Source organism: Pelmatolapia mariae, linkage group LG23 (genome assembly GCF_036321145.2).
Source record: "Pelmatolapia mariae isolate MD_Pm_ZW linkage group LG23, Pm_UMD_F_2, whole genome shotgun sequence".
In the NCBI taxonomy this organism is placed as follows: domain Eukaryota; kingdom Metazoa; phylum Chordata; class Actinopteri; order Cichliformes; family Cichlidae; genus Pelmatolapia; species Pelmatolapia mariae.
In genome coordinates, this window is record NC_086246.1 from 33,291,382 (window position 1) to 33,318,874 (window position 27,493).

The window sequence follows — 27,493 nt, forward strand, 5'->3', positions numbered from 1 at the left end:
AATTCAGCAGCATGGATCAGTGTGAGGACAGAGAGGAGGGAGTCCCTCCCTCTAAAACCACTCTGTGTGGGGAACATGAGAGCCAGACCAAAGCTCAGAGGTGAGATGACCATCTCTAACTGTCCATGACTCTTCTCCATGTCACAGCTCAGCTCTCACATCACTGCTCCATCATTATTTACAGGAAGCAACCTGGACCTCAACCCAGCTGTGTGTCCTTAAAGAGTGACCAGTCTAAAAAACGCTTGATTGAATTTAAGGAACAACCCTCTGCTGCAGAGAGGTGAGCTGATAGGGACATTAACTTTTTGATTGCTGACAATTTGGTGTCTGATTTAAATGAACTACTTGATGGTGTTTAATGGTTGCCAAAGTGCTTGCTCATAGGGGGCCATATGATTGTTGGGGTTTCTTCATGTTATTTGACACTATATAAATAAAATTGAATGGTTCTATAACCTGCGTCTCTTCAGGAGATGCAAGTTCATAAAGTATTTCTGGTCTGTATATGAAGTATAATTAATTTGCAGTTGCTGTAATTGCATAATGAGAGGGGCTAACTGGGGGGTATTTCCTATTTTCTTTTTCCTCCTTTAGCTGATGCTAAGTCCGCTAGTTCTTTTTTTTTATTTTGCTGGAAATACTTGCATTGATTTATTTAAACATGTAAAAATAATATAAATACAAAGTGCAAGGCAAAACAGAGTTTGTATAATTGTACTGACCATTTCTAATGAGACTTCGGCAAATACTAGTTGGATCAACTGAAGGGCCAGTGACATCTCTTTGGTCCTTACTAAGGTCTATGTTGGAGTTTTTGCTATTAAGAACATGACTTTCAGATTCTGATAATTTGCTGTAGATTGTGTTTAAATCTCTTGCTTATTGGTTTGTTTTCAATTTTTCAGCTAATAGATCTTCGAGAATCACTTCGTTGGTACATAAATGCTATTTTATGTCTGTCAAACTGTGTTATCTCTGACATTTCCATAGATTCAACTAAAGAAATGGGAACAAATGTGTTCTTACACCAGGTCACTATGTGTAAACAGAACCCATGCAAACATGGAACATGCAAACTCCACAAAAAAACGCTGCAGCCAGAATAAGTCATAGTTCCATTTTTAAGAAGCTTAACAAACAAAAACATTATTCTGAAAATAATCAGATTCAGGTTCAGACAGGGCTGGACTGGGACAAAAAATCGGCCCGGGCATTTTGACTAGAGTCCAGCCCACCAGGTATTATAGGAAAAACCATAAAGCCTTTGAATGAAAACAAACGCTGTTGTCACAGTGATGTACAGTGTCTTGTTGGTAAATATGTATCAGTCTAATAAACTTAAACCTACACCATCCTCCCTATTCTGGTATTCTAAACAGTACCCGAAAGTAGACTGCTTGGTCGAGTTAACGTCCTGAACTATCTACAACACATGGTGAAAACCTGAAATTAAGACAAGGACTAGAGGTGAGACATGATCATTACTGATTACTGATGACAGATTTACATATATTTTCATAAACAATTAATTTGCCACATCAATAAACAGCATGACAGGGCAAAATATTTTTTCTAACATGGCAACCTTTAAAAAGTGAGAGGAGATAGAAAGACAGGTGAGAAAGAAAACTTAATTGACTTTTTGATGGCATTTTACACACAGTACTGGTACAGTATCAAGAAAATGTGGGAAAATACTGGCATCATATACAGTACTTTCTTCTGAAGAAATTATGATGGGACCCTGAAACAAATTACTATGTACAATAATGGATTTCTATACATTTTACATTTTACATCAGATGAAAACGTTTGTTGTAAGATTCAGATAATTATTTGTTAAAAGCGAGACATTTTAAATGAGAATAAAAAAGAAAAGTATTTCTTTGTGCCCCCCTTTCCCTGTTAATACCTGCCCCCCTGGCAAAACTTTGCTAGACCCGCCCCTGCACAGTTACCAGCTGTCAGCTACTTAGAAAAAGATCCTGGTGTTATTTGTCTCTCAGAAACAGCTCATAACTTCCCTTCAAATCATTCATGTCACCTAAAAGGTAAACCTGTTTCACCATCACCTGTTCAGCTCTGATGATTCAGTAAGGACATCTCCTGGTTTCATCTTCATGTTTCCCTCTCACCAGATAACCAAACCGATATCATGACCAGCAGCTTTTACAGCTGTGGCTCCAGCAAACATCAGCTGATACTAGAAATTAATATTAAATAAATTCTAACAACAGCTGATCAAGCTTAAATGTGCTGCTGTTGTTTAGCGCGACATCCGCTGGTTTCCTCTTTCTGGCGCAAAGTGGGCGATAAACAAACAAGAGAGAAAAGCCGATCAGCTGATCATTGATCAGTTTCATAATTGAAGTAGAAACAGGAGAGGGAGGGGAGAGAATGAGAGAAAAAGAGGCAGCTGTGCAGCAAAGACACAGAATAACTCCAGCTTTGTGTCTTTTTCATTGTAGCTGAAGTCCGGGACAAACTGTGTTCCTTTTCAGCTCAATACGAAACACGCAATATTTTCTCTGAATACAAGACCATTCCGTTTTTTACGGGACGGTTGGCAACTCTAATAACTAACCTTATAAATAAAATAAGATAAAACAAGTTCAACATCAATAATATCACAGCACCCGCCCAGCTGTATAGAAACTCCGTCATGCTAGCTAGTACGCAATACGAGTTATTGTAACTGACTGTAAAAAGTCAGCATAACGAAAAAAACTACACCTAAACTTGGTTTATATCTGACCCAGATAGACTGCAGGTCATAACTTCTTCCATGAAGTTCAGTTCACCCTCTCGGGTCTCTGCTCCTCCTGCCTTTCCGTCATCCACCTGCCAGCCTGTTGCATCTGCTGGCCTCCACCACTTGCTACTACTGTTACTGAATCTGTGGAAGCTCCGCAATAGCCACTACCAAACAACAATTGAGTTATTTTTACACATCTCCCAGCATCTGGCCAATCCACCACCTTTCAGTGTTTATACCTTTACGGGGAAAAAAAAACGAAAAAAATAACCCATCGGCCCATAAAAACGAAAGATTACCATCGGCCCACCAGGCAAATGCCCGGTATGCCCGATGGCCAGTCCAGCTATGGGTTCAGAGTGAACTGACAATGACTGACAGAGCAGCCTGTACCCAAATAAAAACTCTGAAAGACCTTCAGAAAGCCTGGAGAAATATTGTTCAAGACAAGATTGTCTTATTTTGAATTTTATCTTGAATTTTACAAAGAGCTGTATTTTATTACTGCTAATATACTCATATCACTGCTCGATCATTATTCACAGGAAAAAACATGGAATTAAACGCAAACAAAAACCTGGATCTGAACCTAGCTGTGTGTCCTTTAAGAGTGACCAGTCTAAAAAACGTTTGATTGAATTTAAGGAGCAACAACCCTCTGCTGCGGAGAGGTAAGCTGATAGTAACATGAACTCCTTGATACCTGTCAGTTTGGTGTCTGATTTAAATGAACTACTTGATGGTGTTTTATGGTCACCGAAGTGCTTGCTCATAAGGGGTTATGTGATTGTAAAGATTTCTCTGCATTAATGTGGGGTCTATATCTTACAATACAAAGTGCCTTGAGGCGACTGTTGTTGTGTTTTGATGCTTTATAAATTAAACTGAATCGAATTTAATTTGTCAATAGCCCACATCTCTTCATGAGATCAAGCAGTCAAAGTTCTTAAAGTGTTTCTGGTCTGTATATGAAGAATAATTAATTTAACATTAAGCTAAAGCTTAATCTTAAGCCTGCTTAATTCATTCCAAAACCATGTTTAATGTGTACTTGTTCCTGGGTTATTTCCATACATCCTAACCAATTTCCTTCCATCTGAGGGTGACCATCTGGGTCTTCTTCCAGACCTTGCACAGGGCTGACACATCATGATAACTTGTACTTATTTACAATTGCAAGAATTGATGATTTTGGAATCTGCAGTGTTTTGAAATGGTTCCAGGACGCCATCCCATAAATGAGGCCTTGAATTCACTTTGGTTTTCCTCACTTCTGATCCAACCTAATATCATGACAAAGCATGTTATAGCCATGCACTGTGTCCATTTAATGCTTTGCCTCTCAAAACATGAAATGTACAGGTACATAGAAGTTGCAATAAATTGCAATAACAGCAGAATGAGATATTTTATCTCAAGCCAACATGAAAATTAAATGCGGGAAAGTTTTTAAACAAACATTATTAACACATTTACATATCTATACATATTAGCCCGCTTCCTTAATTTATTCTGATGATTAAGGACCCTGCAATGTACTCAATATGTTTTTTGCTTACTACCAACTTCGTGGCTTTAAATATATTACCTCCCCATGCTTCACGGCGGTCGTGAGTTCTCAGAATTTGCTCTTTGAGCGCAAGATTGATAACATCTCGGAGAAGCTAACGGCTCCCCAACGGGAGATTGAGAGACCAGTGTCAAACTGCTAGAATGGCTGTGAAATTCACATGTAGTTGTTCGCACCAAAGGTGCAGCTACCATTTCGGCGCCAGCTGTGTTCTCAAGGCTGGAGCTGAACAAAACAAATTTTCACCCTGAGAACAGACGGTGTTTAGACTGTTCCTTCCTATCCTACGCAAGGCCACCTGGGTCAGCTGGAGGACTGTTTACTTACACATACACATACACGCATACACACTCATCCCCCCTCCCTTTCCAAACGCGTTCGATGCTTGTCCCCTCTCGGGGCAGATAGAGGGTCAACTGGACCAGCGCAGGCATGCTGCAGGACCGGATGCGCTGTCTACACCGGCTGTCGCTTACCCTTACCCACCCCTGTTGCTTGTCTTGTGTTTCTATGGTGTATTGACAGACATGTGCTTTTTGTGCTGTGGTGTTTTTTTCTGTTCTCAAACTGTTCTCCATTAGGAGCTCAGTCTGAGTGGAGTTTTCTTCTCCTCCTTTCACCTTATGTTATATATTTTTGTTGTTTTTTTTCCTATCAGCCTAACTCTCTGACATATTTTCCAAATGTGATGTTTGTGTAAAGTTTGGTCAGAGGGTTCCTTTGTAAGTGCGCATGCGCCATTAGCGTGCTACCTGCTGTAACCTATAATTTCCTTCAAGATTAATAAAGTATTTCTGATTCTGATTCTGATTCTTCATCCATGTCTATTTCACGTTTTGGAGAGGCAAAGCCAGAAATGGACATGTCTATAGCATGTTTGATACTGGGTTTGATACAGTGATACTGGGTTGTCTAATATGAAGTAATCCAGTCAGTGAGATGACATGAAGAAAAAAAGGTCTCCAAAAAGTCTAGCACCTTTCATTCTCCTTCTCTTTAATAGTAAGTGGCTAGAGCTGCACTCAAACGAAAAAATCTAGCTGTTAGCTGTAATGTTCGGGTTTGTAAAGCACTTTATAAATGAGGACAGTGTGGAGGAGAGCCTGTTTAAGTCAGGTAAGAGGTGGTTCACCGGAGTCAAAAACTTGTTTCCTCCTCTGGTCGGTTGCAGTGCAGTAAGCAGCAATCAGTAGTCTCCCTTTTCCGAAGCACATCCAAACTACATAACTAGGTTTCTTAGAAAAGCACGAATGGGAATCCCATCACTAATATGTCTGGGAAAAAAACACAAAAACAATGCAGAGGCTCAGAGGAAGAGATGCCACACTTTTTGGAGACCTTACTTTTCTCATGTCATCTCACTAGATTCCGTAATATTAATATTTTACTACCAAATGTAAGTGAAGGAGATTGTAATGTGGAGATTTTTTTTTGTTTTTTGCTGCAGATGTGCTGATCGATGACAGGATTTCCAATTGTCTTCAGTAACAACAGTTATGTTTTTGGTGTGATATGCATTTAGTAACCTGTTATGAGAATATTTTATTGCATAAAGTAGTGCTGATTGCATCGTGCAAACATCTGCTTTGTCAAGTGATTGCATGGCTCAGTACAACTGGCCTGGCAGTCTGATGACTCAAACAGGCTCTCCTCCACACAGTCCTCATTTATAAAGTGCTTGTTAAAAGATTTTATTTAATCAACTGCTTAATGTTTTTCCCCAAACAGACTTGTGAATGTACAATGATGTTCATATATTTTATACTACATGTATCTTGTCACTACACATGCACGTGAGCCTTGCTGACTTCTAAGAAAATGACTGGCATAAGGAGGTTGCCACAGGAAACCTCACCTTTGCTGAGTTTGCTGAGTCTGCCGTTGGGAACAGGAACCAACTGGCTTCTGTTTCCCTTAAGATAGGCTTGACCAGTTACTTACTAGCAGTTGAACGTATATGTTTTATGCTTATCACCTTGTAAGGAGTTGTATGTTATCTCTTCCTACATGTGTCTGTGACGCAAACATGCTTGAGTATAAATAAAGCTGACTACAACGCCTCGGGGTGAGTATCACCCGATCACTCACCCGTGCACGTAGCGCTGCGAACTAACTCTGACTGTTTTTGTATTCCTTCAATGTGTTTTATAATGTCTTACCACTGACATTTAATTGGTCCTTCGAGCCGGATGGTTGATTGATATTATTATATCATCTAACTATTCACAGACGGAGCCACCGGATCCTGACGTCGTGAGTACCTGCACTGCAACCACCGCTTCCAGCGAAGCGAGGAAAAGCCCAGAGTCGTAGATTCGCCTACTGGCCAGTGTCGTATGCAGGTCCACGACGCCAGGACCCGGTGACGCCGGAAAAAAGAACACAGCGCAACATTGAAGGTGAATATAAAGCAGCCAGAAACACTTTGCGTTGAATAATCGATTTTTAGATTGACACTGCTCAAAGTAGAAGGGTCCTTTGTGGACCAAAAGGACAGACGTGTCCTATTGTAAAACGTCCTGTGTGGACCGGGCCCTGTGTGGACCCGCACGTAAACGCTCGCCTGTGTAAGACGGGATAATTCGCCTTGTGTGGGCCCATTCCGCAACAAAAGTAGAGGTTGGTAGCTCGTGGTTTCATTTCACTCCGGGAGTGAAAGGTAACGAGAGTGTCAAATAAAAATAGGATTTTTCTAAGCGCGCTGTATGTTTGTTGAGGAGTAAGTGCTTCATTGAATAGGAACTCTAGGCTCCTGCACTACTCCTAATGTTTTCCTGTGAGTACTGAATGGTGAGGAAGAGAAAGGTTGCGCATCAACGCATAAAATTAAGTCCGCCCTGAATTTAGTTCAGGGTAGAAGGCTGACTTAATAAACCTCCTCTGACTCTAGTACCAGAACGTCTCACAGTGTGTGCTGGCAGTATTAATAAATCAATAAAATAGTATTAATAAATAAAATATAAATATTGTATCGACTAAATAAAATTAAAATGGGTAACGAAGCTTCAAAACTCACTGCTAACGAGCAGTGGTTAGAGAAAGAATGTCCAGGCGCCGGACAAATTAGTGCATGTAGATGGAGAAATCCAAAAGAAAACTAAATGTCCTACATGGGAGGGACAATGTAGCCCCTCCGCATTGACTAAATTACAAGAAACCCTCCAAGCGGAAATAAATACTGAAAATAATCCTAAAAGAAACCAAAGAGTACATAAGAGCTGTAATATTTTAAAGCATGGAAAGAGGAATGTAGTGGAATAAACAAAAGGTTAAAGTAAATTAGAGTTTATCTGATGTATTCCAACTAATAATAGGAAGGATAACAACCTGTATACTGGTATTAACAATGAAATATAGTTGGCATGACGAACGTGCCTAGAATGAATAGAATGCATAAATCCAGATAATTCACACGAAAGTATATCAAAAAAAAAAAGAGAGATCCATAAGGTATATTATGGCTGTGTCATTGTTCAGCTAAGGAAAGTGTGTCTCCGGCTTGGGTGGGGGTGAAACTGCAGATCACCCCCAGCCCTTGATGGATACATAATAAAATATATATGAAATATTATAATAGACTATTGTATATTTGTAGTATAGTAGTATATTGTAATATACTATTGATGTTATATAGAAATAAGAGAAAATAATTATTAATAATAATATTAATAATGACATAATATTAATGAGATGAAGCATCCTATTCAGTTATGATGTGAGGTGGATAATTGTTGAAAGTAGTCTGAATCAAGCTTAAGGTTTGCTCAAACTCAGTATAATGATATATGAGATTTTGTTAAGATGAAGAGCAAACCTATACTAACAACTAATAAGCCAAACCCTGTATACAAAAGCTAAAGCTACAGGTTTGAGGAGTTGAATTAAATATGTGGACACTACCAAGCTAATGAGCAAAGTTACACACTTTTTATATTGTATTAATTTTTTGTTTTTCAGAGCAGAAGCTGCATGATATTAAAGCTCACACATGCAGCTGTCTGTGAGCTCAGTTTTTTTCCTTACACTTCTGCTTTGTTTCTGACAGCAGCTTTTTCTTTTTATGTGTCCTGACTCATGTATGTTTTCTTTTGGTTTGATTATTTTGTTTTTTTGGAAACAAATTTGTGATCATGCCTCTGGATCACAATGACACATAATGATTAAGCATATGATTTGCTAATGCCTAGTTTTAGAGCTGGGAGCTATGAGCTGTAAGCAATGCAAAGTTTTTCCCAACTTAGAAGTTTGACATATGTAACATGTATGAGATACATGAATTCTTTTAAAACAAAATAGAAATTGTCTAAAATGCCTTAAGTAATATGTAGTGCTGTATCTACAAAGGGAAAAAAGAAGAAGCATTCAGTAACTTGGAAATAGCCTTTCTATTTACATGTAGATGGAAGTGCAGGTTACATGAAAGCTGTTTTAACACAGGCATTTGGAGAAAAACAACGTATGCTTGCATTTTACTTCTGTAAATTAGACTCTGTTGCGTCAGGCCTGCCCACATGTGTGTGAACCGGTGTAGCTGCAGCAGAGGCAGTAAAAAGTCAGCTGACATTGTTTTAGGACACACTTTAATCATCAAAGTGCCCCATACAGTGACTTCAATTGTAAATCTAAGCCAATTTGTCTTACCTGACACATGTGAGACAACTCTCAATGTTGGAAACTTATTGTCGCTATATGGAAAGTTCAACAAAGAGTTTGGTTAGTCTAGAGAAACGGGAAATATGTGTGCCTGTGGTATGTCTGTGACAGGAAATCGTGTGTGTAACAGGAACTACATGCCCAAAAAGGAGCTGACTGTGTCAAGGACGCAGACAGGCAGAGAGACACACAGACAGTCAGTATGTTTTTTCAGCAGTACATCATTTTGCAAGAATTTGGCAGAATAGAGGTATGATTACTTCTACTGGCAATCCAGTGCAACACGGAAATCTTTTAAAGGCACTGTTGGAAGTGATAACATTGCCAAAACAGTTAGCACTATGCAAATGTGCTGCACATCAAAAGATGACTCTTACATCACTAAAGGAAATAACTTTGCAGATAAAGCAGCAAAAGAGGCTGCACAGCAAAAAACAAATGTTCTTACATTAACCTCGTGCTCCCTGATACCGATAGAAGTCCTCAAAGACGAACAAAAGGCGGCACCACAAAATGAAAAATCCTCGTGGTTAAAAGATGGCGCAATTCTGAAAGATGATATTATGACGTGTAATGGGAAACCTGTTCTACCTAAATCCATACATAAAACAGCAGCATTAGTGACACATGGGCATTGCCATTTGTCAACAGCAGGGAGGGTAGGTAGATATTCTTTCTAAACAATTCAATTCTACTCAAAAAAATTTTGAAAACTCAGCCAAAGCATATATAAGAACATGCATGATATGCCAAAAACATAATGCACAGGGAAATTTAAGGCCAAAGAGAGGCCATTTCCCAACGCCGCCACATCCTTTCCCACACCACCTCACCCATTTCATACCATTCACATGGATTTTATTGAGCTAAATGAAGCCAAGGTTCAAAAGACGCTCTAGTGATTATAGATGTGTTCTCAAAATGGCCAGGAAATTTATCCTGTGAAAAAGGCGGATGCAATCTCTGTAGCAAAATGCCTATGCAACCATTTTGTTCCAACATATGGCATACCGTCCCTAATAAGATGAGACAATGGAACACACTTTGTAAATGAAGTAATCAGCAAGGTCTCTGAAGCACTAGGATTCAGCATCAAACACCACTGTGCTTACCACCCACAAAGTGCCGGACTAGTGGAAAGAACTAACGGCACGATAAAACAGAGACTGAGGAAATGCATGGAAGTAACAGGGAGACCATGGCCTGAATGGCAGGCTTACAAAAATTGACGCCATTTGAAATAATTCATGGAAGACCTTTTCCCACTACTAATACTGAGTGAACCAGTAAACAAATCAGCTAGAGAGACTACTCTAGCAGAGTGGATGGCAAAGTTGCTAGAAAATACAGAAACTGTGTTGAACAACAAACTGCTGTGTGACTCTTCTCCAGTATTTTCCAGGTTGAAGGCAGGTGATTGGATCCTGATAAAAGTGCTCCAGAAGAAAAATTGGAGTTCCCCGAGGTGGGAAGGACCCTACCAAGTCCTCCTGGATCCACCAAAGCCACACGAAGAAGGTCGAACTACTCCAGGATTCATCGACGTCAGACTAAAGTGAGCAACAGCCTAGATTCCAGTCCTCCCTAACCTCTGGTGTTCGCTCGGTGGGGAGTAGGGTGATCAGTGGCAACACTTGGGATCCCACTCCTCTGGCTGAGGTCTACTCACCAGGGGCCCTGGGAGTGACAAGGGGTCAAGAAGAAACTCACTCACAAAACAAAAGAATATTTAAAGACAATAAAAGTGCTACAATGACACCTGTCATCACAGTACTATGTACACTCTTGTGGTTGGTGGCCATCAAGAGCCAGGTGAAAGGATTGAACCCCTGTAACGAAACGGACTCCACGCAGTAGCTGAGCAACTGAGAGCCACATCCCTAATGTCGTTTCAGAAAAGGATCGCACTGGACATGCTTCTGAGTGAAAAGAATGGGGTATGTTCAATGTTTGGAGAACAATGCTGTACATTCATACCCAACAATACAGCGGCGGATGGAAGCCTCACCAGAGCCCTGGAGGGTTTAAAGACCCTAAATGAAAAAATGAAAGAACATTCGGGAGTCGATACTTCGATGTAGGACAGCTGGATGGACATGTTCGGGAAGTACCGTACTCTGGTGTCATCAATTCTGGTGTCCATGGCTGTATTTGCTGCAATACTCACTCTATGTGGATGTTGTTGTATTCCCTGCATTAGAGCATTAATCAACAGATTCATAGCCACTGCCATCACACCACATGTTACGTTCCACCAAGAGACGATGATGTTGCTTACACATCAGGACCGAAACACAGACTTTGAAGAAGAAGACAATTTTTAATTATTGTCAACAAAGTGAAAACAAACCTAAATGTTGATCATATTAATTTTGCTAAATGATACTCTGGTTGAAAAGTATACACAAGTGACTGGAAGTTGAAGTAGGTAGAAAATATTTGAACAACAGCAGGGAATGTTAAAAGATTTTATTTAATCAACTGCTTAATGTTTTTCCCCAAACAGACTTGTGAATGTACAATGATGTTCATATATTTTATACTACATGTATCTTGTCACTACACATGCACGTGAGCCTTGCTGACTTCTAAGAAAATGACTGGCATAAGGAGGTTGCCACAGGAAACCTCACCTTTGCTGAGTTTGCTGAGTCTGCCGTTGGGAACAGGAACCAACTGGCTTCTGTTTCCCTTAAGATAGGCTTGACCAGTTACTTACTAGCAGTTGAACGTATATGTTTTATGCTTATCACCTTGTAAGGAGTTGTATGTTATCTCTTCCTACATGTGTCTGTGACGCAAACATGCTTGAGTATAAATAAAGCTGACTACAACGCCTCGGGGTGAGTATCACCCGATCACTCACCCGTGCACGTAGCGCTGCGAACTAACTCTGACTGTTTTTGTATTCCTTCAATGTGTTTTATAATGTCTTACCACTGACAGTGCTTTATAAATGAGTCAGTTTAGCTAAACAACAAAGAAAGATTTACTGCTAAAGAGACAGACAGTGAAAGTGGATAGTATATCATAGATCTCTTAACATAAAACTCTTGCAAAAGACTGTTGCAGCCAGGAACAGGCCAAAATTGATCTCCTTAAATGTTCTTAAAAATTAAACTTTACTTATCATTTATTTCTTAAATTAAAAAAAAAATCAAATTCATCACATACTGTAGGCCACATAGCAAGACATTGCTGCAGTCAAGTCTGTACATTAGTTTCTCAGAGAGAAAAGATTTAAGGTGATTACAAATCATATGTAATGACAGACAACAAATTAACCCTGGGCTTAAAAGGTTCAACATAGCTGAGCACTGTGATGATATCTTGTCTGAGCTGTATTTTTTTTGTCCAGATTTTAATATCTAAACTTGCACTGTGCACGGATTGTTTAGCTGTGCACACATTTTTATTTATAGTATGTTGTTAAATGTATTTTGATAGACAACAAAAACCTGGCCAAATGTTTTGTCTGTATCATTTTTACTCTTCTTCATGATTCCTTCAAAGAGTGGACCAGGAGAGCTCAGAAGTTCCCAGCGGTCAGTCTGCCCAGCAGCAGCAAACACATCTGGACTCCATATTTATGGTCTGTACATGTACAACAACTAGATTTATATTTATTCTGTTCACAGTCATGTTCTTGCTGGGAATGGGGGTTGTAGCTCAGGAGGGAACTGGTTGTCTCTCATGTAGAAGGTTGATGGTCAGATCGCCACCTCCTTCCATCTACATGCCATAGTGTGATACATGTAGTTATTCTTATATCCCTGTCCACCAGTGACAAGGATGGAGTTCACGCAAGAAGTTTACCTAAATAAAAAAATAAATAAAACATAACCTAAACAAGATCCAAAGATCACCAATAAGTTGATGTTGGATTGCATGAAAGCTCTGGGCCACCTTTTATGAGGCTATACTCAAACTCAATTCAACTTAGATAAGCATTTAGCAAACCACAAGCTAAGTTGTAAGTCAATACTGACTCAAAGTTTAATCTTACCACTGGATGTAAAGATCTCAAACAAGCCCCCATTTGTAACAAACTGGCTCAAAGTAGGTGACAAGGAGGGAGTTTACACAAAATGTTTACATAAATATAAAATCATTTATTAAACATAACCTAACCAAGACACAAAGGTCACCAATAATTTGATGTCAGGTGCAGTGGAAGACCTAGGCCAGCTTTTATAGGCCATTGCTTTCATGACTGTGAGATGGTCATAACAGAGAGGAATTTGTTATGACCATGAATTTCATGGAGGGACTTAGTTCTTACTGCAAACAGTTAGAGTGACTTAATAATGTTCAACCCAGTGTTTGAACCTGGGTGTAGTGAAGAAATACTGCAGTGATGAACCAACATACAACCTCAATAAAACCTGGATATTATGTCATATTTTAAAGAGATCACGGTATCTTATTTCTTCTTATCTCAATAAAGCATGCTTCTTTTAGACTGCAGGCTTACTTCTGGTTCTTAGAGCTTTTAAAAGTAGAATGGGAGGAAGAATTGCAATGCCCATCTTGTGTAGAAGCAGCTCCCAGATTGGTTTCAGAAAACAGAGGCGCTCTCTGGTTTTAGGATTAGACATTTGGTGTTACTTTGTGATAATGTTTTGAGTTAGGGCTTGATCATGTGAGCCTGAACCATCCCATAGTTATTTTGCAATAGGTTCAGGTTGCTGGGGTAATTTCATGATGCACTGAGTACTTCTCGATTCCCTGTTTTTACTGCCCAGGTATACACTACCCTATGTCATTAAACATTGTCTTGTCTCACCTGTCATTAGTGTATTGTTCTGTTTGTTGCTTCTGGGTGTGTCTTTTCCTTCTGCTCTCCTCTTTACCCAGCACCCTATAGAGATTGAGGGGTGATCAGATCATTAATGCAGTAATGTTTTCCAGATGCTGGAAGATGACATCATTACTTTTGTGAAGAATGAACTGAAGACGATCCACAAGGTTTTGCGTCAAGATTACCCAGAATGGGCAGAGAGACAAATAGAAGATGAGGAAGTATTAGCGGGTGAGGATGAAGAGCGGCGGAAAAACAGCAGAGATGCGGTTTTGAAGATCACATTGGACTTCCTCAGGGGAATGAAGCAGGAGGAGCTGGCTGACAAACTGCAGAGCAGTAAGAGGTTTTTTCTAAAGATTTAAGCTAGATGAAAAAAACATTTACTAATGTGTCAAGAGATGTACCAAAATGTATTCAAAAACCTGGGTGTTGTAGAAATAAGTGGCATCTCTAGTTTATAAATACTTACTTGATATTTTTGCCCTTTTTGTTCCTTTAGGAACTCCCACTGTAATTTGTCAGAACCAAAAATCAGTTTTAAAAGAGAAGTTCCAGTGTGTGTTTGAGGGGATTGCTAAAGCAGGAAATCCAGCACTTCTGAATCAGATCTACACAGAGCTCTACATCACAGAGGGAGGGACTGCAGAGGTCAATGATGAACATGAGGTCAGACAGATTGAAACAGCATCCAGGAAACCTGACAGACCAGAAAAAACAATCAGACAAGAAGACATCTTTAAAGCCTCACCTGGAAGAGATGAACCAATCAGAACAGTCCTGACAAAGGGAGTGGCTGGCATTGGGAAAACAGTCTTAACACAGAAGTTTACTCTAGACTGGGCTGAAGACAAAGCCAACCAGGACATCCAGTTCATATTTCCATTTACTTTCAGAGAGCTGAATGTGCTGAATAAGGAAAAGTTCAGCTTGGTGGAACTTGTTCATCACTTCTTTACTGAAACCAAAGAAGCAGGAATCTGCAGCTTTGAAGACTTCCAGGTTGTGTTCATCTTTGATGGTCTGGATGAGTGTCGACTTCCTCTGGACTTCAACAAAACTGAGAACCTGACTGATGTTACGGTGTCCACATCAGTGGATGTGCTGCTGATAAACCTCATCAGAGGGAAACTGCTTTCCTCTGCTCACCTCTGGATAACCACACGACCTGCAGCAGCTAATCAGATCCCTGCGGAATGCATTGACAGGGTAACAGAGATTAGAGGGTTCCCTGATACACAGAAGGAGGAGTACTTCAGAAAGAGATTCAGAAGTTGGTGGAAGGCACACAATATCATCTCCCACATCAGGACATCACCTAGCCTCCACATCATGTGCCACATCCCAGTCTTCTGCTGGATCACTGCTACAGTTCTGGAGCATGTGCTGAAAACCAGAAAGTGGAATACGATGCCCAAGACACTGACTGAGATGTACATCCACTTCCTGGTGGTTCAGGCCAAAGTGAAGAAGGTCAAGTATGATGGAGGAATGGAGACAGATCCACACTGGACAGCAGAGAGCAGGAAGATGATTGAGTCTCTGGGAAAACTGGCTTTTGATCAGCTGCAGAAAGGAAATCTGATCTTCTATGAATCAGACCTGACAGAGTGTGGCATCGATATCGAAGCAGCCTCAGTGTACTCAGGAGTGTTCACACAGATCTTTAAAGAGGAGAGAGGACTGTACCAGGACAAGGTGTTCTGCTTCATCCATCTGAGTGTTCAGGAGTTTCTGGCTGCTCTTCATGTCCACATGACCTTCATCGACTCCGGAGTCAATCTGCTGGAAGAAAACCAAACAACCTCCAGGAAGTCTGAAACAAGAGAATCTAACGAGAAATACTTCTATCAGACTGCTGTGGACAAGGCCTTAAAGAGTCCAAACGGACACCTGGACTTGTTCCTCCGCTTCCTCGTGGGTCTTTCACTGCAGACCAATCAGAATCTACTACAAGGTCTGCTGACACAGACAGGAAGTAGTTCACAGACCAACCAAGAAACAGTCCAGTACATTAAAGTGAAAATTAGTGAGAATCTGTCTGCAGAGAAAAGCATCAACCTGTTCCACTGTCTGAATGAACTGAATGATCGTTCTCTAGTGGAGGAGATCCAACAGTTCCTGAGTTCAGGAAGTCTCTTGACAAATAATCTGTCTCCTGCTCAGTGGTCAGCTCTGGTCTTCATCTTATTGGCATCGGAAGAAGATCTGGATGTGTTTGACTTGAAGAAATTCTCAGCTTCAGAGGAGGCTCTTCTGAGACTGCTGCCGGTGATCAAAGCCTCCAACAAAGCTCTGTACGTAAATATGTGCTCACTTCTTTAATTTTAAAATGCTGATTATAGTTAACAAAATAGCAAGTCCTCACTTGAAAGAAAAAACCCCAAAATATTTTAATAGGTTCTAGCCTCTAATAGAAACTCTTATAGAAACTCTAAAGCTATTGAGTGTAATTTTCATCAGCATTCAGCATCCACGGTTAAGTATAATATACTTTCAATATATCACAGCATTGGAAAGTGTCAGAGTTTCTAAAACATTTGTGGGTGTAACCCTTGTCAGATGAAGAAAAATGTCAGAATCAATATAAATTCTTGGCTGTCAGTGCTCTTCCCCTATGGCAGAACACTGGTTTACTAGTCTTGGTGGTCTGTGTTCTCCATTTCTAATTCATATTTTGTAGTCAGCACAGAAACTGTAGCAGAGCAGTATAAATCAAGTCTTACCGGACAAGAGCTCCTATAAAATTACATTTTACTCATACCTTTGCTTCCAGAGCACAAATAATTTCATTTGAAGTCGGCATTTCAGTTAATTTCCATGTAAACCTTTTAACAGGGATACTGATACTGTTTTATACTGCACTGTCTGAAAGATAAAATCCAGCGTTATGTTCCACAGGTAAAAGCATATAATAAGAAACATGCCCTCCTGTAATCTTTGTGCAGTATGTGATAAAGGTCATTTTAAACTGAAACACTTAAAATGCTACATATATATTTCTGATATAACTTTTTTAGTTATCCATAAATTTTAGTCAAACACCTAGATATTTGCCCTTTTTTTGTGTCTGTTCCAACAAGTAAAATAATTTCTTGCGTGAACTCCATCCTTGTCAGTGGGGGACAGGGATATAAGAATAACTACATGTATCACACTATGGCATGTAGATGGAAGGAGGTGGAGATCTGACCATCAACCTTCTACATGAGAGACATTCAGTTCCCTCCTGAGCTACAACCCCCATTCCCAGCAAGAACATGACTGTGAACAGAATAAATATAAATCTAGTTGTTGTACATGTACAGACCATAAATATGGAGTCCAGATGTGTTTGCTGCTGCTGTGCAGACTGACCGCTGGGAACCTCTGAGCTCTCCTGGTCCATTCTTTGGAGGAATCATGAAGAAGAGTAAAAATAATACAGACAAAACATTTGGCCAGGTTTTTGTTGTCTATCAAAATACATTTAACAACATACTATAAATAAAAATGTATGCACAGCTGAACAATCCGTGCGCAGTAAGTTAGATAGTTTAGATATTAAAATCTGGACAAAAAAAAAAAAAGCTCAGACAACAGAGATATCATCACAGTACTCAGTTATGTTGAACCCAAGTCATCAAGTGACAAACCTGGGAGTGGTCCTTGACTCATATTTTAAGCCCAGGGTTAATTTGTTGTCTGTCATTACATATGATTTGTAATCACCTTAAATCTTTTCTCTCTGAGAAACTAATGTACAGACTTGACTGCAGCAATGTTTTGCTATGTGGCCTACAGTATGTGATGAATCAACAACTGATCCATAACTGTGCATTCAGAGTGCTAACTAGGAGCAGAAGGAAAGAACACATTATGCTACTCCAAAAGCTGATTCTGTTCATCTGGATGTAGCGTTTTCAGTGGGAGAAACGTTTCGTCACTCATCCAAGTGACTTCTTCAGTCTCAGCTGACTGCAGGTTTCCCCAATCTTATAAACAGTACACTTGCATAATGACTGAAACCAGCCCACTGAAGGAACAATGGGCTGGGAGATTTACTTACCTGGATGATTGAGCATGCATCAACACATTATGCTTCTTTTATAGTCCCTGTACTGGTGTTTTGAATGTTAAAATAATGTTGATGATTTTTAAAGCATGATTTGATTTGCTCATTCTGGTTCTTTTTCAGTAGAAGCAACCACAAAGAAAACTAACAAAACCTAGATCTAAACTGGAAAATCTAAACACAAAACACTACATGAAACAAGAAACTTAAAACATGGGAAAAGCAACCTGTAACCTGGAAACAACAGGAAGAGAAGCAGACAAACTGAAAATAGACACATGATAATGGGAGGAAGCAAAGCAGAATAGACTAACACAGGACACAGAGAGTCAAAGTAAAACAGGAAATAGACAAACATAGAAAAAATGATGACTAGATGTAACACAAGGAACACATGGGAGGCACAGTTATGAAACCTAAAGGCTAGAAACTATCAAATATATAACCAGAAACAAACTAAATCAAAGGATATTAATAATCAAAAACATAAACACTGGGTCACTAGACCTGGGACCTTGACAAATAGAACTTTTTTTTCTTTCCTAGACTAAGTGTCTGTAACCTTTCGGAGAGAAGCTGTCAAGCTCTGTCGTCAGTTCTCACATCCCAGGCCTCTAGTTTGAAAGAGTTGGACCTAAGTAACAACAACCTGGGGGATTCAGGAGTGATACTTCTGTCTGCTGCACTGAAGAGTCCACATTGTGAACTGGATACTCTCAGGTCAGCTCAAACAATATTGTGTTTCTCTTAAGTGACAGAATAAATTAGTTTAAAAATTTAAGAATAAAAGTCAACTTTTTCCATATGTTACTGTATAATAATGTTTTTAGTATTTGAGAGTCACATTAAACATTAAGGATTTATTCAAGGCTAAGTATTGCTAAATCTAGTATATCTAGTAATTCCATAATGACACGTTAATATCAGTATTGTTATTGTCTGTGTTTGTTTATAATTTTTCAGACTGAGTGTCTGTAACCTCTCAGAGACGAGCTGTGAAGCTTTATCCTCAGTTCTTGGATCACAGTCCTCTAGTTTGAAAGAGCTGGACCTGAGTGACAACGATCTAAAGGATTCAGGAGTGAAGCATCTGTCTGGTTGCGTGAAGAGTTCCTATTGTAAACTGGAAACACTCAGGTCAGGATTAAGACTTTTCACTTACTGCCATTTAAATGTGTAATTATAGTATAGTATTATAGTATGCAGAAACACCTAATCCCAACATTTATTTACATTTGTCCAAAAAAATTATCATAATAAAATTCATAATTTATATATAAAATTTATTTTATATGTTTTATGTTATATGTTTGTTTGTTGTTCTTTTTTTTAACACACTGGTCAGTTTAGAGTTTTACAATTTCAACAATAACAATTTCCTGCTGAAAAGAAAATGCCCAAAAGACAAGTTTAATATAATTTAATGTATTTAATTGGGTACGGTATCAAGTTATGGTACGGTATCACTTCCCTTGCAAAACATCTTATTTCATCATGTAATCTGCATCTCTCTTTTGGATCACCTGCTGATAGTGTTCGTTCATTTGTCTTTAGGGATTTGCTAGCTTAGCTTAGCTCATAGCCGACTAGCTAGCAAACTAGCATGGACTTCACCTATCTCTCCTGAACTTTCCTGCTGGGTATGTCAGATGTTTAGTTATATCTCAGCCTCCTTTAGTAATAATTGTAGTTATAATAAATGTAGCCCCTTTGCAGCTATAGAGGCTGTGTGTAAGGAGAAGGATTTTAAATTCAATTCTAGATTTTTTCTAGAGCATGTGCACAAAAATAAACTATTTCTAACAGTGCAATTTAAGTTCTAAGTGTCCCATGAACTACACAGAAAGTCATAAAGTCAAACCTGACTTTTAATAGCACCAGCAAACCTTTGAAAGGCCCTGTAGGAAAAAAATCTGCATTTCCCACTTCTGATTCTCGGAGGTAATGGTAGACATGTGGTAGTTCTTGCTGACAACATGATGACTTGTATTCCAACGTAGGAAGTGCTATGAACAGCTATGATTAGATTGGCAAAGTATGTTCCTGGATTACAATGTTTTGTTGTTGTGTGCGCTTTTTTATGCGATTTTTGCAAAGTCATTAGTAGAAGGAAACTGCAGCAAAGAACAGGCTGAATGCATGATGCATGCAAGTATGAATCCTCCAGTTTCATAATCAGAAAAAAAATATTGCTGTAGTTTATTTGGTTGCAATTCTTCTGGGATTTAAAAAATAATTACGTAAATGGGATAGTGGACACTCCCGTGGGTTTAGAAGGGAGACAGCCCACACTGACTTTTGGATTCCAGTCAAAAACCTACAATTTCAAGAGAACGTGCAGCTAAACTAAATTTATCCTTAGCCGGTAGTTTCAGGTTTCCTTCAATATTGCCTGCTCTGACCATGAAAGACAATTGACGATGAATGCTGGTGTGTCTACCTGAAAATGTTTAAAAACATAATCATCAGTAACCAGAGTTTGTTCCTTGACAGTTGCTGTTGAGTAGGGAGAATGTTCTTTTCCTTCTGTGCATCCCCCAATCAGCTGTGTTGGATGGCCCTGCTTTAAGCAGTTTCCATTGGAAGTATCTTTTTGGGATAAAGTAATTGTTCGTAGGACATAATCTGATTTCTGGGGTATTCGAGGAGGTCTTGTGTTACTGGAGGTCCTGTTGTCTGTTTGAAATAATCTCTTTATAAATAAAAAGGAAACTGAATTTAATAGATACAATTATAGATGTAATTGTATCTGAAACAAGAAAAAAAAGAAAAAGAAAGAAAGACCTCTAGTAACATATGAATTGTTGTTGTTTTGTATGTCTGCAGGCTGTCAGGCTGTCTGATCACAGAGGAAGGCTGTACTTCTCTGGCCTCAGCTCTGAGTTCCAACTCCTCCCATCTGAGAGAGCTGGACATCAGCTACAACCATCCAGGAGACTCAGGAATAAAGCTGCTTTCAGCTGGAGTGAAGGATAAAGGTTGGAAATTGGACACTCTCAGGTATGGAGAAAATGTCTAATAGAAAAATGCATTAAAAATGAACCAAATATCCATTTCACCAAATCAAAATAGATGTATCATTAACAGACTAAAAGCACCAAATAATCTGCATATTAAAATTTGCTAAGAATTAGATGTAAAAATATATCTTTAGTACTGTTACATCTGGGATAATAAAATCCAGCTCTAGTTGGGTTGTAAAACTTTTAAAGTAAAGTTCCAGAATAAGGATTTCTGATTTTGTTAAACACTTCAGAACAAAAATAATTTATTTGATAAAACTAAAAACAGAATTTAATTATTTGCAAATCTCATAATCCCACATTTTATTCACAGTGGAACATAGAAAACAGAGGTGAGAGAAGTAACAAAGAACAAATTCTTTGTTGTACTTGAGTAGAATTTACTTTACTTCGAATTTTTTACTTTTACTCCCTACATTTTTAAGCAAATATTGTACTTTCTACTCCTCACATTTTTAAAACTGACTTGTTACTTTTGGTTTAACTTTTTTTTTTTTTTTTTTTTTGAGGAATTATTATTTCGTCATTGCAAGACTCCAAACATCAAATGGGTTTAAGCCTAAACAGAAACGCATGAATGGCAATTCTGTCCTATTAATCACCAGCAGATGTCACATGTGGCAAAGTCTGGGGTTAAAGTGGGTGGGTGGTTTTTTTGTTTGTTGGTTTTTTGGCACAACACCAGAATTGTATCAAGGCGCATAAACAATCTGAAACTCATCTCCAAAGTGACATCTGCTGGCCAATTTGGCTATCACCACATCTTGATAAGGCTTTTCTTTGAAACAATGATGCAGACAAGCCCTGCAATATTTTTTTTTAAAAAGCTACTTATTATACCAGACTGTTTGTAATAGGGATCAGCACATCTTTTAGAGAAATCTCTGTTCAAACAAGAAAAGAAAGTATTGAGACTGTACTGTAATAACTACACAGGTTTATTGCTCTTTTGGGGCTTAGTCAACTTTATTTTTTTCTCACAGCCATCAAAGTTTGGATGTCTTTGGTTGGTTTTTGGGAGCTCCTGTAATCAGGTCTGCTCTATGCACTGTTCAGCAATGCTAGAAGCTGGTATAGCATTAGCTTAGATTTTTAATCAGTTTAAAAATATATATTCAAATTCCTTGTTTGTTTGTTTTTCAAAAAAGGGTAACATTCATTATATTTATATGGACTAAATCTGACCAGTTGTAACAGTCAGTTTCACGCACTTTGACCTGTACACTTTATAATCATCATCTGAACCATAAAGAAACTTTCCTGAACTTTAAACTGCTGTAAATGGTTTATCATGTAACATGTTGTTTTACTGAGTCTGGAGTTTTGGTTATCTGGAACTTTCAGATATTTTATTGAGTTTGAAACAAGAGAGTGAATGGAGCTCACAGAGCAGTATCTCTCTTTCTTATCTATATGGCAGTAATCATTCGAATACGATATTTATATATTTATACAATATTTATTTGATTACACTTTCGAGTCCAGTTTTAAGTGGTTGCATAGTCTATGTTGGTAATATATATGGCAAAAAAGAGAGTGTATTGTTTTCTTTTACACATGCGCATGTAATTATCTCAGTCGTGTTTAATAAACGGGAAATGGGCAGTGGCTGTGGTTTCATGGTCGTAGACATGCCTTTATACCAACTTTATACCATCTAGAAAAAAGACAGCATAAACTGGCATTCACTGTTGATTTTCAGAGATTTCTCCAGATTCATAATAATTTTATGGTACTATGTATAGTAAATGATAAGACATTCAAAGTCTTCATAAATGAATATTGACCAATATTCTGAAACAGTTCCACAGTTTTTAGAAAGTTTTTTCCACCTTTTTATTGTGGTACCACTTACTTTTTGAGGTAATTTTTATTCTTAACCCAGCTTTTTTGAGGTGTGTTGCTATCAAAGTGAAAATGAGCTAAATTTATTTTTCCTAAATTGGGGCACTTTTTAAAACTATACATTTGATATGTTTTCTATGTTCCATTGTGATTAAAATATAGATCTATAAAAGTTAATAATTATTGCATCACTTTATTTATATTTTAAAAAACTTTAAAACTTTTTGGACAATTCAGTGTTTACTGTCAACTTATAATTTCACACTGGCCTTTTATAAGCACACATCTACCCCACGTGAATGTTTACATTTTCTATCGGTAATCTTTTTTTTAGAGGACCCCGATAAATATGTTTATTCTTTGCCATTTCCATTGTAAATCCCAGTTAAAATAAGGGGGGGAAAAGGTAGTAACGTGCAGATTGGAGTTAAGTCCTAACATCATCAAGTATTTTTTCTTCCTCATTTTGTGTTGTCCAGTCAGGGGAAAGGATCATGATGATGACACAATATTTTCCCAATTTAAAATGTTCTTATATGAATGCACCAGTTATTACAATGGTGGACCCATGATTTGACTTTATGGATTTATCCAACAGCTGCTTCAAAGGACTGACAGATCCAGGATCAGTCCAAATCATCAGCACTTTGATCCACATATGGATTGAAGTGTATTTGAGAAAATGTTGGACTGTCCCTTTATCAGTGTTTAGCAGTATGTGTATGAGGGGGATGTAATGTCCATATGTGCATGCTGATAGAGACTGTGCTGGTCTGACCCCCCTCCTCCTTTCAGGGTGGAGCCTGCTGGAGTCCAATGGTTGAAACCAGGTCTGAGGAAGTGTAAGTGTGTTTTTAATGTGATTCATGAAAATACACATTCAACCATCTTCAAATTGTCAAATCACTCATTCACATCTCTCATGTCAGGTGTCATCATTCAAGTGTCAATCAATGAACAGATGATGGATCAATAACTGCAGCTGGATTGTGTTTGTTCTCTCCATCAGATTCCTGTCAACTCACAATCGACACAAACACAGTAAACAGAAAACTCCAACTGTCTGACAACAACAGGAAGGTGACACATGTGGAGGAGGTTCAGTCATATCCTGATCATCCAGACAGATTTGATGTTTGGTTTCAGCTGCTGTGTAGAGATGGTCTGACTGGTCGCTGTTACTGGGAGGTCGAGTGGAGTGGAGAGGTTTGGATAACAGTGAGTTACAGACAAATTAGCAGGAAAGGAGGCAGTTATGACTCTGCATTTGGACACAACACTCAGTCCTGGAGTCTGCAGTCCACTAACAACGGTCCTCATTTTGCCTGGCACAATGACAAAACAATATCCTCCTACTCAACCTCCTCTGTCTCTAACAGAGTAGCAGTGTATGTGGACTGTCCTGCTGGCACTCTGTCCTTCTACCGAGTCTCCTCTGACACTCTGATCCACCTCCACACCTTCAACACCACATTCACTGACCGTCTCTATCCTGGATTTGGAATCTGTGCTGCTTCCTCAGTCTCCCTGTGTTGATTTTAGCATTGAGGTTTTGCAGAGACATAACATTAACCAAAAGATCTAAGGAACAGGTCAATAAGGCCCCAATCACAAGGCTTAGAAATTGGTTTGTGACCATCTGGCAGCTACCAATCAAGAACAAATTACTATTTGAGTTAGGAGTAGTTTCTGGAAGTTGACAGTTGCTGGGAAAATTATTGCTTGTGCCCCAGTCACACAAGCTTAGAGACCAGTCTTTGATCCCCCCTGGTAACCACCTGTCAGTAGGCAAAAATGTGTATTGCCTAACCGGTTGCTTTAATAACACATTGATGTGGTTGTAGTTTTAAATGTGTCAGGTGTGGTGAATCTGGACACAATTATTTTCTGAGTTATACTTAGGGTAGTAATGTGGAAACTTCAACATTTTGTGCTATTTGGATAAGACTGCCTAAAGACATTTTTGTTTTTGTGGTGCATCCTGTCATATTTGTGCATTCCAATATGAAAGTTGAATGAAAATGGCATTTTAATAATTTTTGTGACTAAAACTTTTTGTTAAAAAGTATTCTATGTAACAGGAGTGCTCTGCATTTTTTAAAAATTCTTTTTAAATCGTATTTTTAATTAGCTGATATTTTGACCATTTTTGATGTGTTTGAACCAAATTTCAGATTCAGATTCATCTTGATTGTAAGAAAAAACAGGTTTTTTTATATATATATTAATGTTCAAACCTTGCTTCATATTTCAATGTGTGAAAAAAGGGCCTTATTGTGGCTAGTCGACCATTTTAAAAATATATATAAATCTTCAAAGAAATCTTCAAAAGTATTTGATATATGTAGCTAAAAATGTGTGTATGACTGTAAATGTTAAAATCCTGCAGAATAAAATTTATATACAAATCAGATAGTTGAGCAGGATATGTTGTAAAAATTGACTGATTTCAGACAAAGTTACACTAAAAGATTCTACAACAGGACACCTAAACTGCTGACATGTCAAATCTGCATATAGACTAAGCCTTTAAATTCTGTTTGTACATTTAATCGTTACTCCCAGTCACCGCTGTGGCTGTAGCTAAGAGGAGAAGAGATAAAACCTGCACTTTATGCATTAATGAAGTACTCAATTGTAATCCATAGATCATTTCATGTTGCAATGATAGTTATGTCTAACTGACTAAACCCCTTAAATCACACACTTCTAACACTATATTACTCTACAGTGCTTTACCTTTCTCACACACACTCATACCTCTGCTTCACCTGTAGGAGCTGTGTTGATGAAGCTTGTGCGTAAGTTCAGTGAGGAAGCTCTGTACTCACACATCTGGTTCCCAGGTGTTTGGTGGCTAATCTAAGCTTTATATCATTTCCCCTTTCCCAAGCTGTCAAACTCATTGTCACGATGGGCTAGTCCAATCATCTTTATGCCGGCTTTCTTCAGTTAACTTAAATTGCTCTCTGATGCATCCATCAGAGTATGAATGCGTGTGAATGTTAGTAAGTACTTAAAAATCACTTAAAGCACTTAACTGATCCAATCAGTTAAGTGCTCTGGGAGAGTAGAAAAGCACTATATAAGAATCAGTCCATTTAGTTGGTGCTCCCTTCCTTGGCCTAAGAAAAAGCAAGGGATTAGTATGAATTATATTTATCAGGCAGTTTCCAGTTTGGTTAAAAGCCTTCAGGTATCAGGCTGTTCTCCTTTGTCACCACTTCCCAGTTAATGAGGCGAGCCTGAACCATCCATTAGACAGGCTGTTATAGATTTGGGCTTTCTCATGCACTGAGCATTTTTTAACTTCACTTACTTCTTCTCACTTTCCATGCATTTACACACTACTACTGCATGTCACTCCTTCATCTTTCTTTGTATTCGTCTCACTTTTCTCCCATTTGTTGTTCCTGGTCTCTCCACTTTTGTCTCTTCTTTTTTCTCACCTTTAACCATTCAAGGCAGATGTCGGCCCTTCCTTTAGCTTCTTTCTGTTGGACATGTCTTGCTGTTCATAGTATAGTGCTTTGTCTTAAGAAGTCTGGACGCTGGTGGTGGTGAAGATGAAGACTAAACCTTGAATATAGCTCTGGCTGAGTTGGAGATGGGGAGGAGGTGGGATGCATGAAGGAGAGTCTTAAAGGAAGAATGACAGAAATCACAGATTTAAACCATGCAAAGTGAAGGCTAATTGGTTCAAAGAAGGCAGGCAAGAAGATGATTAGACTTAGAGTTTGTTGAAGCTGTTTCCACTGTTTAAATGCAGTTTTTCTTCTCACCAGCAGAGGGCCACAAATCACCATCAATGAAGTTCAAGGAGACAATAGCGACATCAGAGCTGTACATCAGCGTAACATTGTGCTGAACATGGGGGGGGGGGGGGGGTGTCAAGATCTCTGTCTAAATAAATAAATAAATCTGGGTAAATTCCCAGATGATTAAACATGCAACTATTTTGCTGGTAACGCCTGAAATGATTAAAGAAAATCAATAGCCTGTTTATGCATGATAATTCAATTTTTTTCTTTTTTTTTGGGGGGGGTTATAGTGTTATAGTGGTTGGGTCTGGAGCTGTACGTATTGATCTCATCAATATGGAAGTTCATGTCTCTTTAATTGGATCAGTTTTCAAAAGCAGCTGTTTTTATAGAATGACAGAAACATGAGAAATGCTGAATGTCTTTAATATTTTATACACTGAGTACTATTGGATGTCCACTTATTCAGTCATGGAGCATCCAAACATCCTGTCTGTTCTCAGGATTTGACAGCAAATTAAAGCAAAAACCATTCAAATGTGCTCTTAATATGAAAATCTGTTCCTATTGAGAGCGTCTTTCCTGTCCTGCTTAAATTAAACAGTAAGAGCATGTGGTGAGGTTGGAAAAATCGGTGTGGAAAAATGACGGTCTCAGATGTGTTTACACTGTGAGGTCTGAGCTGAACACTTGCTGTTTGTTAAACCCGATTTAAATACATTCCGATCACTTATCAATAGGAACATTTATAGAATCAATCACCTGTCAACGCTGTTTCCTGGAGTCCCTTTCTTTCATGCTTCCATGGTTTCGCTCAGTATCCCAGACTCTCCCTGCCTCCCCAAAAACTGAGGTCGGTCTTTAAAGTTGTCATGATCACTGTCACCATGGAAACGTCACTTCTGAACACACATAAAGCTGACTGATCGTTCATCAGCTTTTATTTTCTAGCGTCTCTTCCGGCGGTGCGTAAATATGCATGTTTGATTCCTCCATAATAAAAGCCTCCTCCCTGTCACACTGCGGCG

At 38.7% G+C, this 27,493-nt stretch overlaps 2 protein-coding genes across 2 annotated transcripts in view; one reads left to right on the forward strand and one right to left on the reverse strand.

Annotated features, from left to right (window-relative positions):
• Window positions 1–24,512, forward strand: LOC135932302 (NACHT, LRR and PYD domains-containing protein 3-like). The gene is made up of 9 exons (XM_065469714.1): window positions 1–100; window positions 185–283; window positions 12,495–12,573; window positions 13,893–14,121; window positions 14,285–16,079; window positions 18,383–18,556; window positions 20,663–20,836; window positions 23,500–23,546; window positions 23,714–24,512. The coding sequence occupies exons 1-9, from the start codon at window positions 12–14 to the stop codon at window positions 24,238–24,240; spliced, it is 3,213 nt and encodes a 1,070-aa protein (XP_065325786.1). The 5' UTR covers window positions 1–11; the 3' UTR covers window positions 24,241–24,512.
• Window positions 1–27,493, reverse strand: part of LOC134620335 (NLR family CARD domain-containing protein 3-like) — a 156,961-nt gene that overhangs the window by 85,503 nt on the left and 43,965 nt on the right. The gene's annotated exons all lie outside the window — the stretch shown is intronic.

Excerpts from the sequence above, each read along its gene's own strand:
- LOC135932302 (XM_065469714.1), top strand. The coding sequence starts at position 12 with ATGGATCAGTGTGAGGACAGAGAGGAGGGAGTCCCTCCCTCTAAAACC. Across the intron at positions 284-12,494 it reads CAACCCTCTGCTGCAGAGAG|AGTGGACCAGGAGAGCTCAG; the intron begins GTGAGCTGATAG and ends ATTCCTTCAAAG. Across the intron at positions 20,837-23,499 it reads TGGAAATTGGACACTCTCAG|GGTGGAGCCTGCTGGAGTCC; the intron begins GTATGGAGAAAA and ends TCCTCCTTTCAG.